At 46.2% G+C, this 25,443-nt stretch overlaps 2 protein-coding genes across 6 annotated transcripts; one reads left to right on the forward strand and one right to left on the reverse strand.

Annotated features, from left to right (window-relative positions):
- On the forward strand, positions 1 to 25,199 carry LOC112460521. 5 transcript variants are annotated; one of them, XM_025025228.1, is made up of 9 exons: positions 1 to 456; positions 13,059 to 13,172; positions 13,258 to 13,620; positions 13,800 to 14,081; positions 15,302 to 15,689; positions 15,844 to 16,305; positions 16,384 to 16,756; positions 16,841 to 18,552; positions 18,664 to 25,199. In XM_025025228.1, the coding sequence occupies exons 1-9, from the start codon at positions 19 to 21 to the stop codon at positions 18,729 to 18,731; spliced, it is 4,200 nt and encodes a 1,399-aa protein (XP_024880996.1). In that variant the 5' UTR covers positions 1 to 18; the 3' UTR covers positions 18,732 to 25,199. The 5 variants fall into 5 exon arrangements, with proteins under 5 accessions (XP_024880996.1, XP_024880999.1, XP_024880998.1 ...); XM_025025231.1 differs by having other exon boundaries at positions 15,847 to 16,305; XM_025025230.1 differs by having other exon boundaries at positions 13,803 to 14,081.
- On the reverse strand, positions 1,123 to 3,908 carry LOC112460524 (CDP-diacylglycerol--inositol 3-phosphatidyltransferase). The gene is made up of 5 exons (XM_025025236.1): positions 3,754 to 3,908; positions 3,106 to 3,599; positions 2,369 to 2,657; positions 1,970 to 2,133; positions 1,123 to 1,890 (listed from the first exon to the last, which is right to left on the reverse strand). Exons 2-5 carry the CDS (start codon positions 3,215 to 3,217, stop codon positions 1,736 to 1,738), a joined length of 720 nt encoding a protein of 239 aa, XP_024881004.1. The 5' UTR covers positions 3,218 to 3,599; positions 3,754 to 3,908; the 3' UTR covers positions 1,123 to 1,735.
- Positions 25,200 to 25,443: the final 244 nt, after the last annotated feature.

Consider the following 25,443-nt stretch of genomic DNA (forward strand, 5'->3'; position numbering starts at 1 on the left):
AAAGATTCGGTGGACAGGATGCGGGCGGTTGCCCGCCCGCAGATTCGAATTCCGCGAAGGGGCAGTGTCGCGTCGACGTCGACCGGCCGCGGTGGTGGCCGGCGGCGACGACGGTGGCGCTTCTGTCGCTCTACCGAATCGCGCCGCGCCGCCTCGACGAGCACCGGTCCTGCTGAATCCTCATCTGTTTTTATAAATATTGTACGTCGTCGCGCGTGCCGCGTTCGCGTCCGGCAGCCCGGACGTTCGTCGACCGACACCCTCCGCCGCGTCCCCGCGGCGACCGTGCGCCGCGGTACTCGTCCTTCGCGGTGTTCCCCGGCGATAAGAGGAAGGTGCCCCGTGTGTGCGACGACGAAGTTCGCGAACTTTCCCCCCCGATATGCGCGAGTGTTTGAAGTGATAATATGGCGCCGAAATTATGACTGGTCACGTCGGGAGAGCGAGGCCTTTGAGGTTAGTACACGTTATTCCTCCTGCTCGCCGGAGCACGCCGGGGCTCGTGCCGCCCGGTGCCGTGTATCGCGCGGTACCCCGAATTTCTCCGTCCCGCCGTCGCCCTCCCCTTCCCGCCCCCGCGTACCCGCGCCCGGTTAAGCGCAACCGCGCAATCCCGGTTCGCGCGCGTGCGAAACCTATCAGTCACGTTTTATAATTAACACGTTTTGTTTTTGCGCCTCCGTCACTCCGTGTACCGTGCGGGTGCCCCCGATCACGATAACGACACGCGCGTCATTGTTATCCGCCAGCGACTCCTCGCGCGGATGTCCAAGCGCGATAATACGAAGTTCATTGTTGATTCTTTACGATATATATCCGTTTTACACGGCTCCTACCTTCTTTTACATCAGATTGAGAATTATTTATTTTTTTTATCATGTCTGATGTATTTCGGTATTTACATCTTTATTTTGTATTTTACAAAAAGTCTGTATTTGATTTGGTTAAAAGGATGGTTGCACTGCGTGCAAGGTTCTTTTTATTTTGTTTGCCATACCTATGTCGCAAATTGAGCAAAGCTGATGTATAATATTCATATAATTTGTACTAATTATACTTCACTTCTATGTATATGTTAACCTCGATATTCATAGAATTCGGTGCAATAAATTGGAGCAAAGAGATATTAAAGTGATGTTTTATTCAACTCATTTTAATACATTGAAATCATTCTCGCTACATGTTTTGGCTACGCGAAGAGTGGCTAGTCCTTTAAACTGTCTACTGGAAAAATGTAAAAATATACTGAGATATCGAAGATATTAGACACCTATGATCTCTACATGTCACAAATTCTAAAAATAAGACATCAACAATTCACTGTTTCAGTAAATGCTATAAAATAACATGCTAAATATATAAATGTAATGCTATATTACGGTAACAAAATATTTTGGTCATTGACGCTATTAATAGTGCTTTAAAAATAAGTTTTTTTCCTCTTTCGCAAGAAGAATAGATTTCACATACATTCTAATACACATAAGGGAATAAGGGAATTTGGCCGTTTGCTATTTTCAAACGCGGTACTTCCTACCAGTCGAATATCGGCCAATCAAAATAGACATCTTTCGACCACGCATCTTTAAACACACTCTCTCCACTTCTTCTTAAAAATATACATATGGAATTATGGAAGTATGTAAACATGCGTGCGCCAGTTTGTAGAACAGGAAGATTCGTAGATCACAATCAGTTTGACTAGCAGATAATGCGTCCGGAGACTTAGAGAGATTTAATTTGTTTTAAGACGCTCCTGGCGTTCCTTCACGTCGATGATGCTGAGGTTGATGCACGCCACGTATCCGTGTAGTACAGAGATAGCGGCTTTGACGAACGCTACCGGGGCGCTCAGGTACACGATCAATCTGTACAGACCTATACCGACAACTGCAAGACGAAATATAGTGTTACGTGTGTCGCGTTTGCAAGTGAGAGAGAAACGTGAAATTGCGACGATGGCACTTACAAATTGGTCCTTCGGTAAAATGCAACAGGTACAGACCGGCGTAGAACGCCTCGTTGCCAGCACACATGAAAAACAGTACCGTCCGGTTTGTGTAGTACAGTCTCATGATCGGATTCTCAGACATGTCGATAAACTTGTGACTGGTCTTCCCTTGCAGAAGAGTCCTGCATTTCGACAAGGCAATATAATCACATTCTCTCCTTAGATTGCATTATACAATGTATTATACAATGTAATCTGCGGTCCACTTGACGCTACAAATACTTTGGAGCGTTCTTCTTCTCCTTCTTTCTTTATTGAAAGAAAAGAGGAGAGGAATGCTTCGAAGCATTTGTAGCGTCAAGTGGACCGCAGCCTGTAATACATATAATAATATGCATTCATTATTTTCTTTCTTACGTGTGCAAGTATATCCAGTGGCAGGCTATGTCGATAGCCATGCTCAACTGAAACCAGAAGGTGTAGGCGGGATAGAACAGGCATAACGTGACCATGAGACACATCGTGCCGACTCTGTCCGTCAGCTGATCCAAGATCGCGCCGAACTTGGTGCTCTGGTTGTAATACCTGGCCGCGTGGCCGTCTATCGCGTCCAGCAGCGAGCTGACCACGTAACACCACGACGCGATGACATAGTTGGTGGGCATGAAGTAAAAGGAGATCAGCGCCAGGATCACCCTGCCGAAACCTGTTGGAATGCATAATCGTATTTACTACTTTTTTCACGTTTGACGCGCGAGAACATAATTCGAACGGTCGTCTCGTCATTATGGTCAGAAAATAATTCAAGATTCAAGCTTCTCGGCCTAAAGAAAGGAACTGAAAGGATCGCGGGGAAAGTTTACTATTGGCTGGCCGATACAAACGTTACGTGAAACAATAGCGGCGCGGACTCGATCAATAAAGGCAACCTTAAAAGCGTGATTCATATATGGCTCGTCTCATCGACTGAACGACTTTAACGCAAAATGACTCGTCGAAGGAAAATCCGGTTTTACAGCCGCCTCGTGCCTCTCACGATCAGTCAATGCCAGTCATACCGCGTACTACATATGTAAGACAGTGGTTTCGCACGTCGCCACGCTCGTCACATCGAGCGATTATATCCTAAAAGTAGCTCGAGATTAGGTATTTACCGATGATATTCGGCACGAACAAAAAGATGTTCTCCGACTCCGACATCTCGGCGTCGCTCCGGCGTGGATTCTCCCGCGGCGAATATCTACTCCCGAGATCACGCGAGATCATGGCTTATCTGGGGCTGCCGGCGCGGCGGTGTCAAGGATTATCTCTCGGATGCGACTCGCGGGTGTCCGCACTGTCGTCTCCGCTGAGTGTCACTTCGCTCGAACTGAGAATACACGCGTGATACTTTTCTCGTTCTCGCTCTCTATCTCTCTTCCTCACGCTCTACCCTACGTGTCGGCCGTCGGCGAGCGTCGCGTCGCGTCGTCCGGATGCAGCTGGCAGGCAACGAAGCGGTCGGCATCGAGCGGCGGTGCCTCGTATCCGCCGCGATTTCGAGATGTATCGACCTGCGGTGACGCGTGCACCGGTCGCGATCAAAAACCCACGACCGTAATCGGTTCCGCGCGCGCCACGCGCACTTCCGCTCCCAAAGCTATAATTACTATAATTATTTAATATTAATTTTTGTTTAATTGAATCAATGAAATGTAAGATATCTGGAACAGGCTATTTTAATTAATCTGAAATGATCACCGGACTATAAAACTTTGGTAGGTCATTTATTACATCAATACTAACTTCAACGAGTATTCTACCTGTTAATAAAAAGATTGTCTGCTTCGTAATGAACGTGTTAGCTGTAGAAAAACGTGCCTCGCGTCAATCATCGCACCTTCAAGTTCTCTCTTTTTCTCCTTTATACGGTTTTTAGGCTAAAAGGAATAGTCATTCGTCGGTTTCGTTTCTATAAGCGAGGAGGAAAAGCGAGGAGAGTAGCACCAAGGCTCCCTCGTCGAGGAGGCACGCGGCTGCCCGCGCGCCAGACGACATTTTCGGAGGCCAAGCGGCTGGTTCGCCGCCGCCGTTCCTCTGCGCAAAAGCGAGGATTCTCCGCTTCTTTGTAGTGTCGCGACGGGAAAGTGTAAAGTCCGTTGCAAAAGCGGGCGGTCCGCCCTCGGCCTTTCCCCGCTTTCCCGGTGATAATCGTTCGCGCGCGTGCGGACGGAGGAGACTTATCCCGTGAAATCTCCTCGGAGAGAAGTGGACCTGTCTTCTCGCCCCCGCGCGTTACCCGTGCGCCGCCTCCCGTTCCCCGCCGCGGCCGGCGGCCCCGCGAAATCGAGGCTTTTTCTCGGGCGGGTTTTTGCTGGGCGCCCCGGCCGACGGACAATTCGTCGCGACTGTCGCCGTCGGTGCCCAGAATCGTCTCCTACGAGGACGTCTCGCTCGAAGACGTGGTCCCCCCAGGAAGAGGCGATGTCGCGCGATCGATAACCCCGCGCCCGATCTCGGGGACGACGACCAATCGACGGGCGCACGTCGCTCGTCGCTCCGCGCGGAATCGACTCTGCCCGCGCTTGTCTCCTATCGTGTTCTCGGATAACCCTCGATCTCCTCCGCGTATAGATCCTCTCGCGGTCCTCGCGCGCCGAGAGAGCGAACGGCATCTGCCATGCCGACGGCATCCGCGCCGTGAGCGGCCGTCGGTCGTGCGTCGCGGCGCTCCACGGATCGCGGCGCCGCGCCGAGCGGGCGATGACGACGTCGCTCGTCGACGCCGACGTCGCGCGCTTCCTCGCCGTGGAGGATAGAGGATAGATTAAAAGGCGATCGACGCGCGGAGAGATTTCGCGTGCTTCGCGGGGTATATGTGTGCCGCCGTGCGTGTGCGCGGTGTGCGTGGCTGTGAGAAAGTGGGAGCGCGCACGGCAAAGAAGCTCTTTTGCGTGAGACTCGTGTGAGTCCCGCGTGTGCGTAGCGTTTATATCGGTTTACTCCGCGAGAACGTCCTCGCGGATGGACTCTCCGCCGTGCCGTGCCGCGCGTACGTACATACGTGCGTGCGTCGCGCGTGCAGCACTCGCCGCGTCGCCTCTGCGCAGCGGCGGCGGCGACGGCAGCGGCAGCGGCCATTTTGAATCGATGAGTGCTCGCCGCGGCGGCGATTATCAACATCGCCGCGTCGCTACGCCGAGACCGGACGGTTTTACGCGTCGACGCGCGCCACCTCCCCGCGCCGACTCCTGCCGCGCGAGCAGCAGCAGCAGCAGCCAGTGCAGCCTCCTCGGCGGGCGCTCGTGTTGTCCGCGCGACGACGCGCCGTCATCGTCATCCTCGTCGTCGTCGTCGTCGTCGTCGTCGTACTTGGAAATGGTACTGTCCAGCCGAGCCGGAGTCCACCTGCGACAGGGAACGCCGACGTTCAGCAGCGCGGCAGCGACACCGGACGGGCCCCGATCTCGACCGTGCACGGCGATTCCGCACTTTTGAGACGACCTGGACCCACGACGCGCGGGTGTGACGTGTACCAGAGGAGGAAGAAAACGGCACGCGGTCGAATCCACCCGTTGGCGACGCGTCGATCGTTCAAATTTGACATGTGACCGCCAGAGCGGTGTCGCGTTTACGTAAGTTGTTGCCTCCCGTACGGACGCTCCGCTAGTCCGCTCCCCGGGGCCGTGCGCTCGCCCTCCGCGAAGGAACGCTTTAATTGATCGAGTGCTGTGAGATCCTCGCGTACGTCTCCGTACGGCGACCAAGTGACGGAGTAAACGTCGAACCTTCTTCCGCCAGGGCCCCGCCGCGATCGATGACGTCGCGCGAGGGACAGCTGTGTCGCCGCGACGGTTGACAGCCCGTGAACTAACCTCAAATTCGCGCGGCGCGAGGACTCGGCCGTCGGCTCCGCGGCAGCCCTCTCTCGCCGACGTGGCTGCGCCGCGAAAACGAGTGCCGTCCGATCTCGACGAGGAACTCCGCCGAGGGAAATCCCGCGATTCCGATTCTCGAGGAGGATTCAATCCGTCGCGAGGAACCACGGGGCCATCTTTCCCGTCGCGTGCGCGCGCGTGCGGAACCGAGTGCAAAAATCTCCGCGAAGAACTCCGCGTCGCGTCGCATAGATAAGATCGTGAGTGCTTTAAATATCCGGACATTGTTTTCGATCGAAAACCTCCCTGGATGCTCGATCGGATCCCGGATTAAGGACCTCTCTCGCTCTCGTCCTTTTCTTAGCCCAAGGTACTTCTTAGATTAATTAGATTCGCGGCTGTTGTTCTCCAAATTGACTGATCGCGAGTTCTAAATTGACGGCTCATTGTTGTTCTCTCGGTGAACATCTAGATTAGCCGGTCCTTTTCCAGGCCGCGTACGTAGTCTCTGTAATCCAAAAGGATACGAGGAGAAAGAGGACCAAAATTAGTTCGAATTGAAACAGTTGAGAAACTCAGCGTCCCGCGCGAGCGTCGGTGTCAACCGGATCGACGCTCCGTCATCGAGACATCGTCGTCGTCGTAAACGTGCTTCTCGTCTTCGTACGACCGAGAGTTCATCGGGTGCGGCGCAGCGTCTTCAATGCGGCACGGATCGTCGACGAGCGGTCCTCGAACGGTCCTTCCGAGGCTTGATGGCCCTTGAGGGCTAAGAGAGAAGGGAAGGAGATGACGAGGGAGCCATGAGCACGGCGGACACCGCGCTGTCAATCTCGATCAAGATGGCCCCAGGGCCGGAACACCGTCAGGAACCGGTAGCTCCTGACAAAATCGCCGAGAGCGATCGTGCCGCCGACGTCGACGCCGCTGCCTCCGTCGTCGCCGTTGCTGCCGCCGCCACCGCCGCCGCCGATGTTGTTATCGATGTAGAGAACGTCAACGTCGCATCGACGACCGGTAGCGACAACAGCAACAACAGTAACGACAACAACAACGACGACGACGACGACCACCCTGTCGCCGTTGCTGCCGTCGCCGTCACCGCCGCGGAGCAAACTTCGAACATCGAGATTGCTCCGGCTAATTTTGCCGCTGGCGCCGCCGATTCGATCAGCTCGCCGCCGAGCAGCGGCGCCGACAGCAAACAGGTGAGCGCGACTGCGTCAAGGAAAACATCTCGGGACTCGCGTCGTCGAGGAACCTTCCCCTTTTTCAAAGTTGTCGCGAGTACTTTGTACAACGAGAAGCACGCAGGATGGACCTGGGGATCTGTAAAATTATCGACGAAGGTTTCTTCGAGACCTTTAGCTTTCGCCCTTTCGCGTCGGATCTCGTCAGAAAGTTATTTTTGTTGCCTAGGAATAAACATCCGGCTCACGAGAAAATTATGCATCGATTGACACATCATTCAATGTTCCAATTTCTTCCTGTTCTCGCTTTTGAACATGAGAGAATCGAATGTGTGATCTATAAATTATATGAGCTCCGATTAAAACTGGTCAGGTGTTCGATTAATTCGTTTCCGACGATGTTATTTTGGATCACGATCTCTCCGAAAAACGAACGATTTTCATTCGCGTCACCGAATTATTTATATCTATTTAGTAAATCGAATTTTGTATGTCTTCCGTCGCTAGCGTTTTTCTCGTTCTAAATAAAATAATATTCTAAAATAGAATATCGGGACACGGTATCGATATTGTAACGTGAGACGAACAAATTTAAATTAAGATAGTGCGCAAATATTTCACACGCTATATTCATCTTCCCTTATTTTAATGCGGTGAAAAATTTGCGCGTTCGTTATCGGTTTCGAAATCCACAAATCGCGTCGAAAGGTGAGAGGTCGTCGTCTATCCCTTTTTTTTTTTTGTTAGAGAATCTCACGTCGCGCGGATCTCCATCGCGATTTGAGGACACATTCCTGAGGTTACGCTCCTGAAATGGCCGTGCTGGCCCTCGATAGAGCGAGGACGCGTCGCGCGCAAATACGTTCTCAATACCCCTTTTCGGCGTTCGATTAGCTCGGCGCGATTTCTTTCGGGCAATTAGGCAATCCGATCGCGAGCTTGAACGTCCCCCATCGGAGCGCCGCCTTCGATTCTTGATTTACGAGTATTGCGTAATAAAGATCGGTGCTATATTGTGCCGAATTTACGCGAAATCGATAGAGTGACCGAGGGCGGTGGATTGAGGACCGAATTATGCCGAGGGACGCGACGGAAAACGAGAAATTAATGTTACAGACCTATTTCGCAAATTTGCGCAATTTGTATACCGGGTACGCATATTTATTAAACTGTTAAACGTTTACATTCTATTTATGATTAATAACACCGTCGGAAAGAAGCATTGTCATGTTTCCTCTCCCCTCCCCGTCCCTTAGAAGATTACTCATCTCCTTGGTTCGTTAATTATAGCCTCGTTGTGTACCTTGTTTTTATTACCCCTCCGTCTCTTATTTTTCTCCCTCATTATTGTTCGCTGCTCCTTTCACGCTTATCATTTTCGTCTTTATCGAAAAAGATAAGGGCCAAGCCGCTCGATCGTTACGCGATGCACCAGTTGAATCAAGGTCGATTTTTCATCCTTCTAGAGATTACGTAATCGCGATCTTTGTAACTCTATGATTTTCCCGATTACCGATTTTGAACCAAAACGGGTAATGAAGCTTCGACGAAGCTACAAGTAGTTTCAATTAGTCAACGAATTCCGCGGTTATTCGCGCACTGATTTTTTTCTGCTTTCTTTTCCAATTCACATATTCCGGAGACGATGCACATTTTTTAAGTCAGGTTTATTCGTTCGTTTCACCTTCGATTGAAAGATCCCATTCAGCCTTGCCTTTTTAACCGGTCTCATGCAAATGCTCCCTTACAACACGACGCGCTCATCAATTACCATTCAATAATGGGCGCTATCGCGCGAGGCTCGTAAACTAATTACCATTATCATTTATGTCGTGGAAGGTGAGTCGCGACGTCGACTCCGCGAGACTTCGACCAGCCCCCCCACCGATTCGCCGATACCGTCTTCGGGAGTCTTTAGTTGCCACGTGCGAACGCGCCTCGTCGCGTCGCGCAGAAGGCGCGATCGACGGACGTCAACTCGCGAAAAAAAACAAAAAAACGGCACGGCCTAATATCGGTCGCGAACGCACACGCTCTCGGGACGTGACGATTAGAACTGGGACTCCGTATACGGGCGCGACCGTCGGCTGATCGCGCGGCGACGTCCCCGAGATCGGCGTTGCGATCGGCGACGCCGCAGTTTCTATACTCCGAAATTTTCTTTTTCTTACAAAGTATTAAAAAAAAAAAAAAAAAAACATATCTTTATAACCGCGACGTTTGGTGTGAGGCATATTTTCTCGTATCTACAACACTGAGGGGAAAAAGTAACGCATATCGAGTCGAGATTCTATCGATTTCAATTCTCGATCTTCTTATAGCGTTTTTTACTGGGAAAACTTACTAGTGCAACACTGGTGCTAACGCACTGACAAAAATTTGTCAAATTAAACACTGAAAATATGTGACCTAATTTTCACGTTGGAGCAATAAAATTGCACTCATTGCGCACCAGTGTGTTGCACTAGTTTTCCCGGTAGAAAACGCTACAAGTTAGGGCCATGGCACTTGGAAAAACTTAAGCGGTAAGCAAATCAGCCAATCATACAGTCTAGAACTTAAGACCTAACGTAAGCGGTAGCGAATCAGTACCGTTGATTTCCTTATCGCTTACGTCTTACTGTTTAAGTTTTTCTACCCGGGCCTTTAGAGAAACTTAAACAGTAAGACTCAAGCAATGAGCAAATTTCAAGTATTCTGAAAAACTTAAGGCCATTGCACGTAACAAAGTTTTAGTCATTATCGTAAGGCCGTAAGAAAATATACCAATCACGCTCGATTATTCTTCGAGCTCAAGGAGAATAATTGACTGTGATTGGTCTATTTTCTTACGTCCTTATACGATTATGACTAAAACTTTGTTACGTGCGATGGCCTTTAAGATAGCCATTGGTCAATTTGCTTACTGATCAAGTTTTTTACTGCTTATGTTTTTCTCCGGGCCGATCTTTCGATTGAAAAGTGTTAAAAAACCGGGCACTCGGATGCACTGACAAAAAACAAAGATACAACAGATATATAAGTCCGTGCGAGTGATAATAAAGCTTTTAAAAAAAAGATGGACGCAATGGAGCGGACTGCATCATGCCGGAAGGCATGACACGGCAAAATAGCTCGGCTTTTCATTATTTTGGATTCCACGCCGCACAACATTGGCGAAGATAAATCCGACGTGATTCATCGACGCGATAAACTCCGTAACGGTCGGTTCGCGCCGGTTGCGCTATTATTTTTTCGAATAATAGCTCGTCGATCGCGAATCGACACGCGCTCGCCACAGAATATGGGGCATCCTTGCACATTTTTCACATCTCGATGACAGATGTTTATCGAGTTTCGCTCTCTGCGGGGAGAGCATCTCGGGGAGAGCAACATCGAGCCGCGATTCGCGTTACGAGCGTAAAAAAAAAAAAGTCTCGAAACGATCGCCGGAAGAAAGGGATATTGTCTCGCATGGATTCTCGTCGCGAAATTCGACAAAGAACATATATTTAGGGCCGAGTGCGCGCGGCCGTCCGATTCTCAATCCCGGACAGCCATCGCGTGCACATCTGTACGTAGTACATACGTACACGCACGATCCTCCAAACAGACTAGGACTCGCCCGAGTACGCACGCGTGATCGTCGCGAACAAGAGCGTGCCGTCCCGTTCCGTGACAAATCAGATTTCGTCGCCGCGGACGCACGACAACGATTCGTACACGTTTCGCTCGCGACGCACGGCGGGAACGAAGATTTATTTTCTTCTCCGGAGCGCGAACGCGAAACTCTCGATCCCTCCAATCTCTTCGAAATCCTCGCGTTGAAAATCGAGATAAAACGCGCGCTTTTGTTTTTTGTTTTTGTTCCTTTGTTTCCACTCCGTTTTCATTCGCGAATTATCGATACGGGAGCGCGACGGAGGAGGGAAAGAGAGAGAGAGAGAGAGCGAAAAGGAGCGGAACGAGAGCTATTTCGGTTTCGGGGAGGCCGCGTGGCGCCCCCCCAATCTTCTTACGCCCCTGGGCCGAACCGTGCTCTCAGTGTAATGGCGGCGGCCATGCTGGGAAGAGCGCGCCGCGCCCGCTCGTCGCAGTAGCTTTCAAAAACCGGGGGACCCCGCCGTATCGGCCGACGAAGACGACAACGACGACGTTGCTCATCCGTTCGTGAAGGCGACGACGCCGCCCGTGCACGTAGAGCCCAGGGAGCTCCGTCCACGGGCTCCGGGATGCGCGACGTTCGTCCGCTCGCGTGTTGAAAAAGCAGCGGCGGCGCGACCGCGAGAAGTCGGCCGAGTCCGCGAAAGTGCGATCGCGAAGCGAACGAGCGAACCCGGCCGTCCGTGTGTCCTCTAAAAATACGAATTCCGTGTGCCGGCATTGCCCAGCGGATTTTTTTCTCCACCGCCTTCCGTCGTAAATCGTAAGTCACCCTGATATCGCTCTCTCTCTCTCTCTCTCTCTCTCTCCCTCTTTCCCTCTCTCTCTCTCTCTCTCTCCCCCCCTCTCTCTCTCTCTCTTTCTTTCTCTCTCTCTCTCTCTCTTTCTCTGTCTCTGTCTGTGTCTCTCCGCTCTATCTTTTCTCTCTGTCTCGGAGTTCGTGTCTTAATTAGCTAATCGCTGGAGCGCTATCGATCACACGAATGGCCCGCGGATCGGACTCCGCGGCTTCCGCACCGTCCCCGACGACGGCGGTCGTCGATTTACTACGTAAAAATCTCTCTGTCTCTTTCTCTCTCGCGCACGCACAACACCCTGCATAAGAAATTGGGACTCCGTGACGATTCTCGTCATGTCATTGAACGTTCGGCGAGTTCGCCGAACCAACGTTGTATCGTTGTCCCGTGATCTCCCTTCGCCTCCCCTCGTTTCGCCCGCTCTCCGTCTCACCCCCCCCCCCCCCCCCCCCCCCCCCCCCCCCCGCCCCCCGTCCCCCCCTCCCTCCCTCCCTCCCCCCCGCGTTCCCCACCGTCTCCGTTTTCGCCTTTTCGACGCTTTGTCCGTCGGTTGTTTGTCCGTCTCTCTCGTTTTCGGACACTATCGAGTTTCCCGTATGCGAACGAACGTAACGTGTAACTCTCGGAGCGTGCTCGACACTGCTCGAGTGCGTGCACGCTTTTTCCGCACCCGGTATAATCGCGCTGGATAAAATCTGGAGTTTCAGTCGGAGCGACGATAACGGCACGCGTATCTCGACGCATTTTATTTTTGACACTATTGCCGCGTGTACGAGCTGTGTATGATTCCATGTGGAATAGTAGAGTCTGTTTCAACTGCTTTCCATTTGTGGACAGGCTAATTGGTTATGTTGGCGTGGTTAAGAGGGTCTTATTGAGAATCAAAATTGCGATCGAATTGCATCAGATTGATTGTTTACCTAGCGTTTTGGGAATGGCGCATGAATATATTATTCATATATTATTTATGTAAAAAGATATATGTACATACATATAATATATACACATATGTATACATATATCTTTTTAAAAGATACATAAGCTATATACGTATGTGTATGTGTATATATATATATATATATATATATAAACGATAGTAACTGCTAGTTGAAAAGTGTTATTTCCACGTTGCACTTGTCAATTGCGGTTATCAAAAGAGAGTTGGCGAATTTTTAACTTTTTTGGCGAGAGTAACTGGGCACGCGGTAATCAGAAATAACACTTTTCAACTAGCAGTTGCCATCGTTTGCAACGTATTGTAGAATCGGCTTTACACAGATCCAATAAGAGAAACCTTAAATTTACTCTCTAGGGATCTGCCAATACATCTGTTCTTATTCAGCTCGCGTACGAATTAATTCCTATCGCAAAACTATTTTAACATTGTGACAATGTAGATAATACATGTTTTCCGCAATGTATTTTCTATTAAAATTAAGAATGTAGACATCAGACGATGTTTAAATAGAAGAGAACTTTAGGAACCTTAATAACTTACTCTTAAAGTGTATTTACTTTGGCTAAGATAAATAGGAAAGCTCTACGAGAATGTAATCAGTACAGTGCAGTTTCTGCAATCTTGCGTAAATAATGTAATTTTTTCAGTTGTTCTCATTTTTAGGAGGAACCACCAACCCTGTCTATGCTAAATGATAATGAGTTACGGGCTTTACTGGATGAAGCTATAACATACAAACGTCCGAAAGATCGGGAAGGAAAGTCTAATCTTTTTAAGGTACGTACGGGCTTTGAAATTATGTATTGAACATAAAAATGCTGTTGTGTTAAGATATGTATAGATTGATATGTGTGCTTTGTAGGAACTTTTGCAAGAGGCAGAAGCGGACGAGACTGAGGAAGGCCGTAGAGTGATATCTAATTCACGCTGTCTTCCGGGCTCAAATCGCAGGAGGCATAAACGGGAGTCTGTGTCCGAGCGTTTGACACACGGCGGATCATTGCAGAATTTAGCGCAGCCTATAGCTTCGGAATTCGATAGTAGTTTTGCTTATCTGACGTCTAGTTCGTGTCATACTTACGGAAGTAGTAGGAGGAAGAATAAAAAATACACAGGACCCAGTGTCTCTGCTAGACAGAGAGAAGGTGGATCATTACCGTCGAATGTAAATGCATCGCATAACCTTGCTTCTTTGGCTAATTTAGATCTAACATTCGATAAGAAGGTATTTATAATTAGAATTAATAATAATATTCATAAATATAAATGTCTATGTTTTATTAGTGCATGTAATAAATTAAATAAAAATTTTTTTTGAAAGACATTTCATTGTCATACAATAATATTGTAACTTTGATGAGAATGTAAGCAACATATTGGCAATTTTCTTATCTGTTTGTGAAGAAGAGCTTCTACGAGGAACGGTCAGCTTATGATTGGACCAATAAGGAAAAATCCAAGTCTCTAGACAAACCATCGTACACCAGTACAAAGAAAGAGGAGAAGGAGAAAGAGAAAAAGGAATTGAAAAGAGACACCGCTGGTAGTTCAGGCGAGGGAGAATCTGAAACACGAGAGAAACGAGCCAGCAAAGGAAAATACGGAACAAATGAAATGCTGGAGTCAGATAATCCACCCCCGGAATATAAATCGGATTACATGGTCATCGATTTGGGTGATGTTGAGGTAAAATATCATTTGTGCTAATTGATCCTTAGCCTCTTAGAGTTGTGATACCTTCTGCATATATCTGTACTGTGCGTCTTTTTGTAGTTTTATAGTGATATGTAGGACTTATAGTTTAACCGATTCCGATTCTATTAGAGGAATTTTCGTGGCAAGATTCTCTCGGTAATTTGCCTTTCAAAGCTAATTGATATACGAAGAGACATTTTCGTTAAATTTTAATGTAAATTTTATTACAAATTTTACTATTCCTTTTGTATTATAGTAATCTCGGCACTATACGGATACTATCGGTTATATATAAGAATTTTTCAAATATATATAAAACTTGAAAAGAAAATTTTTTGAGTTATATAAAAATTGTTTTAAAATAAAAAAAATTGCGTTATGTATTTTTATTGAACATTTTTGTTATTTTTATATTTATTTTTAATTTATATTCAAATTATATTTATATATTGAAATATTTAATAAGTGAAAATATATTGAAAAATAATGTTCGCTTGTTTGTGAAAAAAATCTTTTTCAAAACACATGGGTCATTCGTGTTTGTTAGTAACTTTTGTTAATAACTTTTTGCTGCTCGAAAGCCGATCAACGATTCATATCATCACTGAGAGATATTCTTTTTATTGCAAAGCCTTTTTTTTAGAGGGGGATCTATTCTCTGGAATAAAAACGATTTTTTCAATATTTAATAGGTTTTAAATGGCATGGGAATGACACATGGCGTACATGTGGTATTGAAAGGTTAATAAATAAGGGAAAACAATTACAAAACAATTTAAAGAGTCAAATTGTACAATTATTATTTTTTGTTAAATTTTAAGAGAACATTTATTCCGTATACATATAAATATTTCAATGTTTTTCATTTTAATATTATATTTTAATAATGCACGGAAAAAATATTGTTTAATTAAAAAAAAAGAAGTTGCTTTAATTAAACGTCGACGTCACGGGCTGCCACAAACATAAATAGTTAATTCAATTGGATATTATTGGGTCAAATATTTAAATTATTAAAACAACTATGTGATGTTTTTTGTTCATTAATATTGATGTTGCATCAATAGATTTCATCTCGATTACACTGCTGTTGATATAATATCATTTTTTTCCATGTAGGAAATATTATTTTCTGTTTTTATACAAAGAAATTAGTTTGGTGAAGACAGAAAGGCGACATTTAGAAGGATACAATTTTTTGTATATTGTAGGTAGGTGCTATCAGTGAAAGAAATGTAGGATCTACGGCAAGTGGGATTCAGAGGCCTCGCTCGTTAGACACTGAAAATGATGAAGGGACCGAATTGAAAATTATCGAACCGCGCAAACCGATCCATTATGTCACACGAGCAACTTTCGATATAACACAGACACCTGTGGACACCACTATAGAGTTTCCTATACGTGATCATAAGCAAGAGAAATCAAAAATGTCTGTTAATGGTACAGAGGTGACAGGGGCATTGTTTCAACCACACAACAGCGTAAAATGCAGTATAGGTGGGGCTTCAAATGGTTCTAGCACTAGCCAGAGCAAAATCGTACCTAGTTTATGCTCCGTGATGCCGGCATCTTGGCAAACGCAAAATATAACAATGGGTAAGAATGACACTTTAATTTAATGTTCTTTATATGATGCTTAAACTTTTGAAAGATTTTTCTATGGATGCATTAGAATGTACGTGTGTTTTATTCGAGTCTCAAAATTAATAGAGTTATTTATTGCAAATTGAAATATGTGACTTGCACACAGAAGGTCCCAGGTATACAACGCAGCACATCACGATGAAAGATCCATCCGTGTCGGGGGAGAAGAAGTCGTTAGACGAAAACGGAAACGCTGTGCAGACATATAACGGTGAACGGAAGAAGCCTAGGAGAAAACACACTCAGGAACACAATGTCAAAGTTTACAATGCCGAAAATGTCGAAGGCCATCGTAAGGATATCGTCGAAGATATCGACAGTCTAATTAACTTCATTGAGAATAAGGAATCCAAGAGCAAAAAGGGAAAGACCGGTAATCCCGTTAGAGTGAAGATTAGTTCCGGCACAAAACCGAGAACCAGGGAGAAGGATACAAAGAGAGAACAGTTGCCTTCCAAGTTAAAAAAATCTAATTCCCTAGAAGAGATCTCGAAGACAAAATTAGAGGATCTCACGACGGAGAAAAGTGTTAGTTCCAGCGGTGCCAGCAGCGTGTCCAGTCAACACGGTATGTGTGTATATATACAGCTTTTAGACATGATTTATATGTATCTTTCTTAATATTATACTGTTTTTATAATGATAGGCGTAAATATAGCATTGCGACGTCCGAAACAAAGAAGCACCGGAGATGCGACAGTTGATAGTCGAGGCGACAGGCGATCCTGGGGGACAGAGGAAGGTCAGTCGATATATTGCAATGACACGGGAGAAGATTACACGAGCCGTCGTAATTCCAACAAAAAGATTAATCCGGAACCGGAGCACGAGACGGAATTTCTGGTAGTTACGAAAAAGAAAAAGAGCAAGAAACAAAGAAGAAGCTCCAGTGGCGGCAGGGCGCAAAACCTGACGACATCAGGATCGTATCTCCAGAATTCCAGAGGATTCTCTAACGACTATAGGACACCTCTTTCTCCCGAACTCCGAAGAAAATCGGCTAGCAGCATGCCTCCGAGGTAATTAGACAGTTTTGCATATTTGTAATAGATGATTCGACACTTAAAGATTATAATGTTCAAATATGTTGTAATTCCTTGCAGCGACAAATCGGCAGATAGTAGCGATTTGGATTCAGTTCACTCGTTGCCGGTTACATCGAACACCTCAAAGCACAATTTGGCCAAAGTTGCAACATCGTCGGGCGGCACTCCGCAGGCGAGTTACGCGGACATAGCGCGCATGGCTACCATCAACATGACACACAATCTGACCATGTCCGCCATGCTAAACACGTCGTCGTGGCCCAGTGTTCCACCCAAGACCCCTTCAGAACCGGATAAAGTGCCTCAAGATTATTATCCGAGTCTAGACGAGTTGCAGCATTCGGAGAGGAAAGCTAGGCAGCAACAGGCCCAATCGAACCATGCAGCAGCGAGTCTGGGTCTGGCTTTCGAGAAGCCACTTTCGCCGACTCTGACGAAGATGAAAAATTCGTCAGATCGAAAGAAAGCCGAAGCTCAGGAAGAGGCCATCAATAAGAACATCCAAGTGTTTAAATATGTGCAAGATATCGAGAAAATGCACGAAAGCCTAACGCAAGCAACAGAACACAAGGAACAGAAACATGCGAGTTGTAGCAATTACAGCCCGAATTCAAACGAGACTACCGCGATAAACGCCGTAACGCCAAGATACAATAATAGTACAACGATGAATTATAATCCAGTCGATATCGATAACAATCCTAATTGCACCGTCAACAATAAAGATTCTGTTACGTTTCCACGAGTCAACAATCCTCGCCCTCGTAGGAATTACGTACACAGTAATCAAAATGTACAAACTCAGGGAATGTACGAAGAGCAACACGTTAAAAAGCCTGCGTCTTCTTATCACGAGGAGGCAGTCAAGAAATCGCATAATACCGACGTCCCGCAGTCCGAGAGCAAGAATAATCCAACGTGCGCGTCGCACGACGGCGCGGACGCGCAGAAGTTGAAAACTGCGAAACCTACGCAGGACTCGCAGAGCGTTGAATCTGAATCTGGAAGTAACAAGACGACTAGCAGCGATCCAAGGACAGCGAGGATCGCGAAGGAGTATCAGAACACCGCGATGAAGCACGATGCAAAAGTGGCAGTCTGTCAACCGCAAAACTCGAAACAAGATAATCAGCAGCGCGACGACGTGGAAAGCAAGAAGACGAAATCGCCGAACACGCAGTCCGATAAGGACCAGTCGCAAAGACCGTCCGCGGAGACGCAGCAGACGAAGAGTTCGACTCCTAGACCCGCGGTGATCCTGTTGGACGAAACTTCCTCGGACATCGCGAAGAACAACAATCTGCCGACGGAACTCACGTTTGGCTTCGAGATAAACGAGTTGCTGCTCTCGGAGGATAACGGCAACGAGGAGGCGACTCCGACGATCACGGCGAATCCGGCTTTTTCCCCGGCCATACCGCCGCTCGTCAATAAACCGCCGCCCAACAATTTCGAGAGGAATCCGCCGTTGTTCGCCGAGAAACCCGTGAGATACGACAAGTTCTCGTCCAATTATCACATGCAGCAGCCGAACGCTCATCCCGTGACGCCTGTGCATCCGGTCATGGTGCAACCGTTGCCGTACATGAGCTATCCCACCAGATTCGCGCCACCCACGTATCTGCCACCGCCGCCTCCACCGCCACCCGGAATCATGGAGAAGTTTCACCCGCCTAAGGAAGATTTCTCTATGCTCTACGTAGCGCCCGAGGAAGAACTGAATGTGCAGACGTACAACCACGATAAGATCGTGTCGTTCGTTGGCTTAGGTAAGATACACCATAGCATTTCCGAACTTAACCGAGTTATTCAATGCACCGTTCCTACTATCTTGCTTATTCCTTGTACTCACTGCTCTTGTTTCTTCTTTTTGTCAATAGCATGGGACGCTGTCATGAGAGAAATGCCAGTGACAACCGGCCGTATACAGTTTTACAGCGGACAGTGAAGTTAGAAAGTTTTCGACGCGACGAAGGCAATAGGCAATGACAGTAACTTTTGTACTGGTAAACCACTTCCATTGCAAATAGTTAGTTTGATGAGTCTCGGTCACGTTGATACGCGAGACCAAGTACTCCTACGTGCTACGTGCACGGTTGCTCCTTTCGGGACGGTTAAAGTTCGTTCGGAGAATCTTGCTTCTTCGAGTCGAACGCTAAGATCGCTGTGTCAACGCGCGAGATCGGTGAAGCTGAGTGGTGCAAAGTGTGCCTCAAGAGATAATAATAGCAATGTACATATAATCAGTCAACAAAAACGAAGGGGAAAAAAGGATAAAGTGTATATTCCAAGTAATGTACATTGTACTTGCTAAATTTCCAACGATGGTGACAGTCGCAGAACTTCAGTATTGACAATTAGGAACGTTTGATCGGAAAACATCCTCTTTCTTGGGAGAGAGATGTATCTTTGTTTCTTTGAGTGCAGGGAACTTCCAGCGTACGAGCCACGCGTGTATATACGTCAGACATCTCTATAAATTTTTTGAAGATTGTCTTGGTTTGTATAATCGGTGTACAATTGTAAGAAGTGCTTGGAAGAAAACGCTACGCAGCGAGATATGGACTTGTAATAACCAGGTCTACCATGAGAGGCGAGCCTCGATGGAAGAATCTCGTCCATCGACAGTGGTATCTCCTGGTGCCTTTGAAGTCACGAATCTTTAGGCAAGTCAGTGGGAAAGTGTTGAAGAAGCCTGCACTAATCACATCGAGTCGAGAAATCTATCAGAAGTATCGTAGAACGTCTGTAAGTAGTTTCGAACTCTCGAACTGAGACGATCTTTAAATCGACATCATGGAAGATTATGAACCAACGGGTTATGATCGGTGAGTCGAAATATGACGAAGGTCAGAATATATACAGATATTGTACTTTACTCGATAAATACAAATTAAGACGACTGTAAATGAAAGAGATGTAAATGCGCGGTTGTGTGTAATATATCGAAGTAGCGTGGTCGACTTAGAACTCAGAGTGGCTGCTTCTTCCAGTTGTGGAGCATTCGATAGCTTAAAATAATAGGGGGAAAAAAAAACAAGATGGTCACTAACTGAGTTTCGTCAAAGAAAGCTCAAAATCTGGTCAAATGTCTGTGAAGAATGCTGAATGAATCGCAAAAACGTTAAATTTTTACACAGACTTGCTTATTTAATAAAAAATAACTGATAACTATTCGTAATGATAATTATAAGAAGATGCTTGTGATCATAAGTAAATATACAATGGTGTGAATGCGTGTGTGCGTTAATTTCATGTAGACCGTGATCGGGTGATAATGAGGGTGAGATTGCTGTTCGATTTGAGGTAGGAGGCATTGCCCCGGGAATGCACGAAGGTAATCCGTGTGCACTGTATTAATGCGTATCGTTTGCTCATTAAAGGTAACTCGACTTTCACTTAAAGCTCCACACACGCGAGATACGTTCCCAGTTCCTAAGCTTTCGTTTCGTCGAATTTATCTTTACCAACAAACGACGATCCGTCAATTTCTGAAACGTGCGGGGATTCTCTTGCATTTTTCTTCCTTGTTTTCCGAGGCGTTTAATTTACAGGCGTAAGAAGAAAACGTGCACGCGTTACCATTTCGATGAGGTATATGTGGATGAAAGCATATACGCGCTGTAATATAAACGGAAGTATATATACGGGGGGGTGGATCTCTTAAACCTTTTCAATTAAACTGGAGGTGAAAAAGAAAAAGAAAAGATATATAAGCCGTATCTTAAATTCGTATGCCTGTAAATGCCTAAAAAACAAAAAAATTGAGCCTAAGAGAAATAATAACGCATGTAATGCTGCTTTTAACTACTGTAATTATACGGTTTTTAAATATAAGTCTATATGTACTTCTGTAAACCTCAGGGGACACTGCAGGGGTCCGCGGTATCGTGCTCCAAATATTACTGAACGGATTAAATATTAAAATAACCCCTTTGCGTTTAAAAGCTAACTTTAGTTGCATCTTTCAATTCGTTTCGCGACACCGCCTCTTGTCGTCGGGACGCGAAAACACATTCTAAATAATCGTTATGATTTTATTATTGACGTTATTTTTCGCATTGCGAAAAAACAACGTCGTTCAATACGAGAATAAAACCTTCGTACAGCAGTCTCATACGTCTATATGGAAGAACAGAATGAGTGGGATGCGAATCGTGGAAACTTATCGCCTTCATAGGTAATGATAAAAAAAAAAACAAATTATCATAGATAAGTTTTCATATGGAAGCATGAAAGTGTACTATAGTATTATAACGCGAGTTAATTATGATTAATGAATTAATATTGGTCAAGTTTGTTATATATCGTTCTTTCTTTGCGAAGATATCAAAATTGTGTAAAAACGAAAAAAAAGATAGTCGTGCTCCGTTGATAATTTTCATGTTTTTGTCCAGTATGTAGGAGATAGTTCCAGCTGGAGGTACAGCTTTCGAGATAAGCGAGAAATCGAGATATTTAATTGTACGACGCAAGCGTTTATCGCGCGTATCAAAGAGTAACTCGGAAAAAAAAGGTACGACCGTAGGCGGCAGCTAAAATATCCGTTACGGATTTGACGAAGTGTCCCGAAGGGTCTCTTTCCTTTTCCCCTCCCTCTTTTTAAAGGGCAACTTCGCGGGAGACACGTTTCCGACGTTACGTTGACTGTGCCAGACGCCTTCACTTATCCCTTCCTTCTTTTTTCCCCCCCCCCAATTATCACGTTTTACATTCAGTTGCCGATGTCGACGTTACATTCCAAAAGTGCAATCGCGAGAGCCGCCTTTCCACTCGTTTCCACGGAGAGAACTTTCTTTTAAACTCCTTCTCGTGCTTCTCCCAGATTCTTCCCCTCCCCGCGTATGTTGCTCCAACGGAGAATGTACTGGTCGATTTCTTTTCTTTTTTTACCCTTCATTTCTTTTTTATTTTTATTTTACGTGTACACACACACATACATATCACATCACATCACACCTCGACACGCTGCACACTCGTGAACGATCTCGCAGTTATTACTTTGACTGAATCGCCTGCTCACGGACGGATACCTCTTTTTCCGAGCTACTTCGACTCGACACGCGAAGGAACTACAATTTCAAAAAGAAAAACGAAAAAAAAAAATAATAAAAGAAACAGAGTCAGGTGCTCCACTCGCCTTAAATGCAACTGAATGCAGTCTCAGCCTGTGCCATGTTGACCGGTTCAAATGGCTAAGTGATAAGAGTTCGCGAAGACTAGTGCAAATGTACTTGTGGAGAAGGACTTAAGCGAGGAAGAAAAAAAGAAGGAAGAGAAAGAAGATAGGACCATTACAAAACAAAACAAAACAGTGTACATAGCGAGTGTGGGGTGGCGACTACGCCAACCATGTGTCGCACGTGTAGAGTATACATAATTAACGTTTTCTCTTTTTTTTTTTTCTTCATTCGATGGACACACGCGCGCGCGCGTGGGAACGCGCGGACGTTCGTTGCGGAACCGGCCGGGACCGACTTTTGTCTCTTTGATCTGCATCACGCGATCAGGATCAGGCGGTTAACGACGAGTAGAACGCAACTCGAGAAAAACGACGAGACGACGAGGAAGGAAAGAAACGACGAGCGAACACGGAACAAAGAGAAAAAAGAAGAAAAAAAATCACAAAAAGGGAAAGAAAAGCTAAGTTATACACGAATACCTGTACGCCCCCCCCCCCCCCCCGAGCCCCCAGCCACCCCCTTACTGTTTTTGTTTATAAGCGTTTATGAAAAGGAATAAATATATGTTTATTTTCTTTCACATCGATCTGCATCTCCATTCATTCACAGAATCTGTTTTAGCGCACCGTGTTTTCCGCCCCGGAAACGCCGGAGGTGTTTCGCCCTCGAGAGTCTAGCTCAGGTTTCGCCCCTTTAATCTTTTCGGAGACGCTTCCCCGTCGCCCTGTTCCGGCGTCAGCTGTCCGTTAATCGCTCGCTCGCGCGAAAACGCGAGATGCATCCGGATCCGATGTACCCGGCAGCCGAGTGTCGCGACTACCTCCGAGAGATAAATCACGCGCCAGCTAGCCGTTGTTCCCGGACGGAACGCAGACCGAGGAGCAAAAGTAACCGTCCGACGGGGTCTCGAGGGAAATCGATTCGACTACCCCTCCCCCCCTCAACGCTGGTCCCGCGCCGCTGTACAATTTGTTACTCGATAACGAAACGATCCTCCTCTCGTATTGTACATACGACGCTGTATCATATAACATTGTATGATTATTACCAACGCTACGGCAAAATTATCCAATTAAGATTACAATTAATGCCGCTATTATTAGTGAGATAATAAGTGAGAGAGCGAGTGAGAGAGTGAGAGATACTGTGTATATCGAACTGTGGATCTTACGTGCGCGTGAAAGGCTGTGCTGTCCAGCTGCAAAATCCCTAACGATGCGAGTGTGTCTGTTGCCAAAGTTTCCCCCTTTCGCGAGTGTGCGAGGTGATATCTGATTGTCGAGGTCTCGTAATCGCATCGGCGAGCTTCGTCCCGGGGTGGCAAATCAAAAACCCGCGTTCGTCGCCCCTCCGGGGTGGAAGCGACGCTGGACTTTCCTCCTCTCTTCTCGGGACTTCGCGGCTGAACCTACACGAAGAGAGAAGAAAATCGCTCGCAGTCTCGTCTTCGTCCGTTTAATTTCGGCGAAGATCTACAGCTTTCAACTTCCTCTTTTATTTTTTATTTTATCGAATTTTACTCGGAATCGAGAGTCTTCGGAGACTCCGTGTTAAATCTGTCTCGACAGATCGCTCGGGAGTACAGCGATTCTCTCTGTACGCATTGTCGAGCGTTCGCAGAATTATCCGGAGAGGGGCGACTTTCTTCCGAGGCTTCTTTAAGGAGATTAACGTTCCATTAGGATGTTAATATTAAGACGTCGAAGCCATCCGGCCCGCGTCAGCCCGGACAAGAGCGAATTATCGCCTGCGCGCTATATCTTTCCGTTGAACGACGACAGATTGTTAAGGCACTACCGTACGAGATGGAAAATTGTAACGTTTTGCGTGAAAAAGCCGGGGGGGGAAAAATCCGTAGGGATCGTTACGAAGAAAGCGAAGAGATATATCACGATTTATTCTCAGGTGATGTATTCACACGCACGTGTGGCTTATTATTTTGTTAATAACTTGTCGGATATACGCCGAAGCTGTCGTGGACCACGGGTGTGAAGGGTCGTTCGGAATCGTTGCCATGGAATGTGAAAGAACATGCCGGAGTGTGTATGAATGAGAGTGGCAGAGAGAAAGAGAGCGAGAGGGGGAGAGAGGGAGAACGAGGAAGTGGACTGAACATTTCGCTACTTGTGCGAGAGAATTCCAACCCTCCCCGCGGATGTGTTTCTGAGAGAGAAAGAGAGAGAGATAGGAGAGCGTGTAGTGTCCGCCATTTGGCCTTTATGCTGTCTTACTTGCGATTTCGTACAAGCTTTGCGTGCAATACTGTGATAAAAGAAAAAAGAATGAGTCGTTCTCTATTTCTCTTCGTCCTTTTCTCCTTTTTGAAGCGCATGCACGTACAATGTGAGAGATCGGCGCACGTATATAAATATTATATATATGTCGGGATATGGTCGCCTGTTTTCAACCGGTCCCTTAAAGCGAGTCGCAAATTTTCCGTTTAATTCGCGTACAATTCATTTCCGATATACATATACACATGCGCAACTTTTGAATTTTTGTCTGGTACGAACTCGACGAACGATTTATCGTGGCCTATCCGGTTCTTCTTTCCGCAGCGATCGCTCTCGCGGTCCTCATCGTGAAACCATTAGTTAGTAGGATTACGTGGATTAGACAAGTTAACTTTCGACGAGTCTGTGTTGGATAATCGCATAATTTGTATGGACATCCGGACGCGTTAGCTTCGTACTGCCATCGCATTGACACATTTGTTCCTAATTGTTGCATCGCAAGTTAATATAAGTTTATATTATTGTTTGTTATATATAGATATATTGTGAGTAAAGCGGTGTTAGTTATTAAAAGTGTGCTGAGATAACGTATCTCAGTTCCATAGACAGTGGATGATACTTATTATCTCTTTGATATTTTACGTAAACTTCCAAAATGACTATAATGATAACAATCTCGCGGCAATCGCGCGTCAACGAAACGTGGTTTCGGCAAGGCGTCGCGGTCATTAGCGCGTTTAAGGGGTGGCGATTCGAAACAGGCGGTTCTCCTGAGAGGATAAGAATATGTCCATTCTATGCGCTTCGCGCGATTATTTTCCGAAGCTAAGCGATAGATCGCTAGTTTGGCGTGTTATTTTGCATCCGCAGAGGCTACGACCTGTGAATAAATGGTTTTTGTTGAAAACGATTAATTGTCGGAGTGTATGTGAAGAAAATCCTGACGTCTGCATCTCGATATATCATAATGTAAATAATAACGATATTGCCGAAAAGAAACTACCTGCTTCTCCATCTGTTGCATACTACCACTTTTTTTGGAGAAACTTTTTGTTTTAAGTTAATTAAGAATGTGATACGTTCTGTTACAAGCGTAAGTACGATTATAACAGGATGGGTATTACGTTACCAAGACATTCTTTTCTCATATATTTTCTTTGAAGACAGACTCATATATTTTCTTATTCAGCAGAATGTACTTCGATTTCGAGGTAAGTTTATTCAAAAAATGGCAGAGCTTAAA

Source organism: Temnothorax curvispinosus, unplaced genomic scaffold, assembly GCF_003070985.1.
Source record: "Temnothorax curvispinosus isolate PA1 unplaced genomic scaffold, ASM307098v1 QBEX01010630.1, whole genome shotgun sequence".
NCBI classification, from domain to species: domain Eukaryota; kingdom Metazoa; phylum Arthropoda; class Insecta; order Hymenoptera; family Formicidae; genus Temnothorax; species Temnothorax curvispinosus.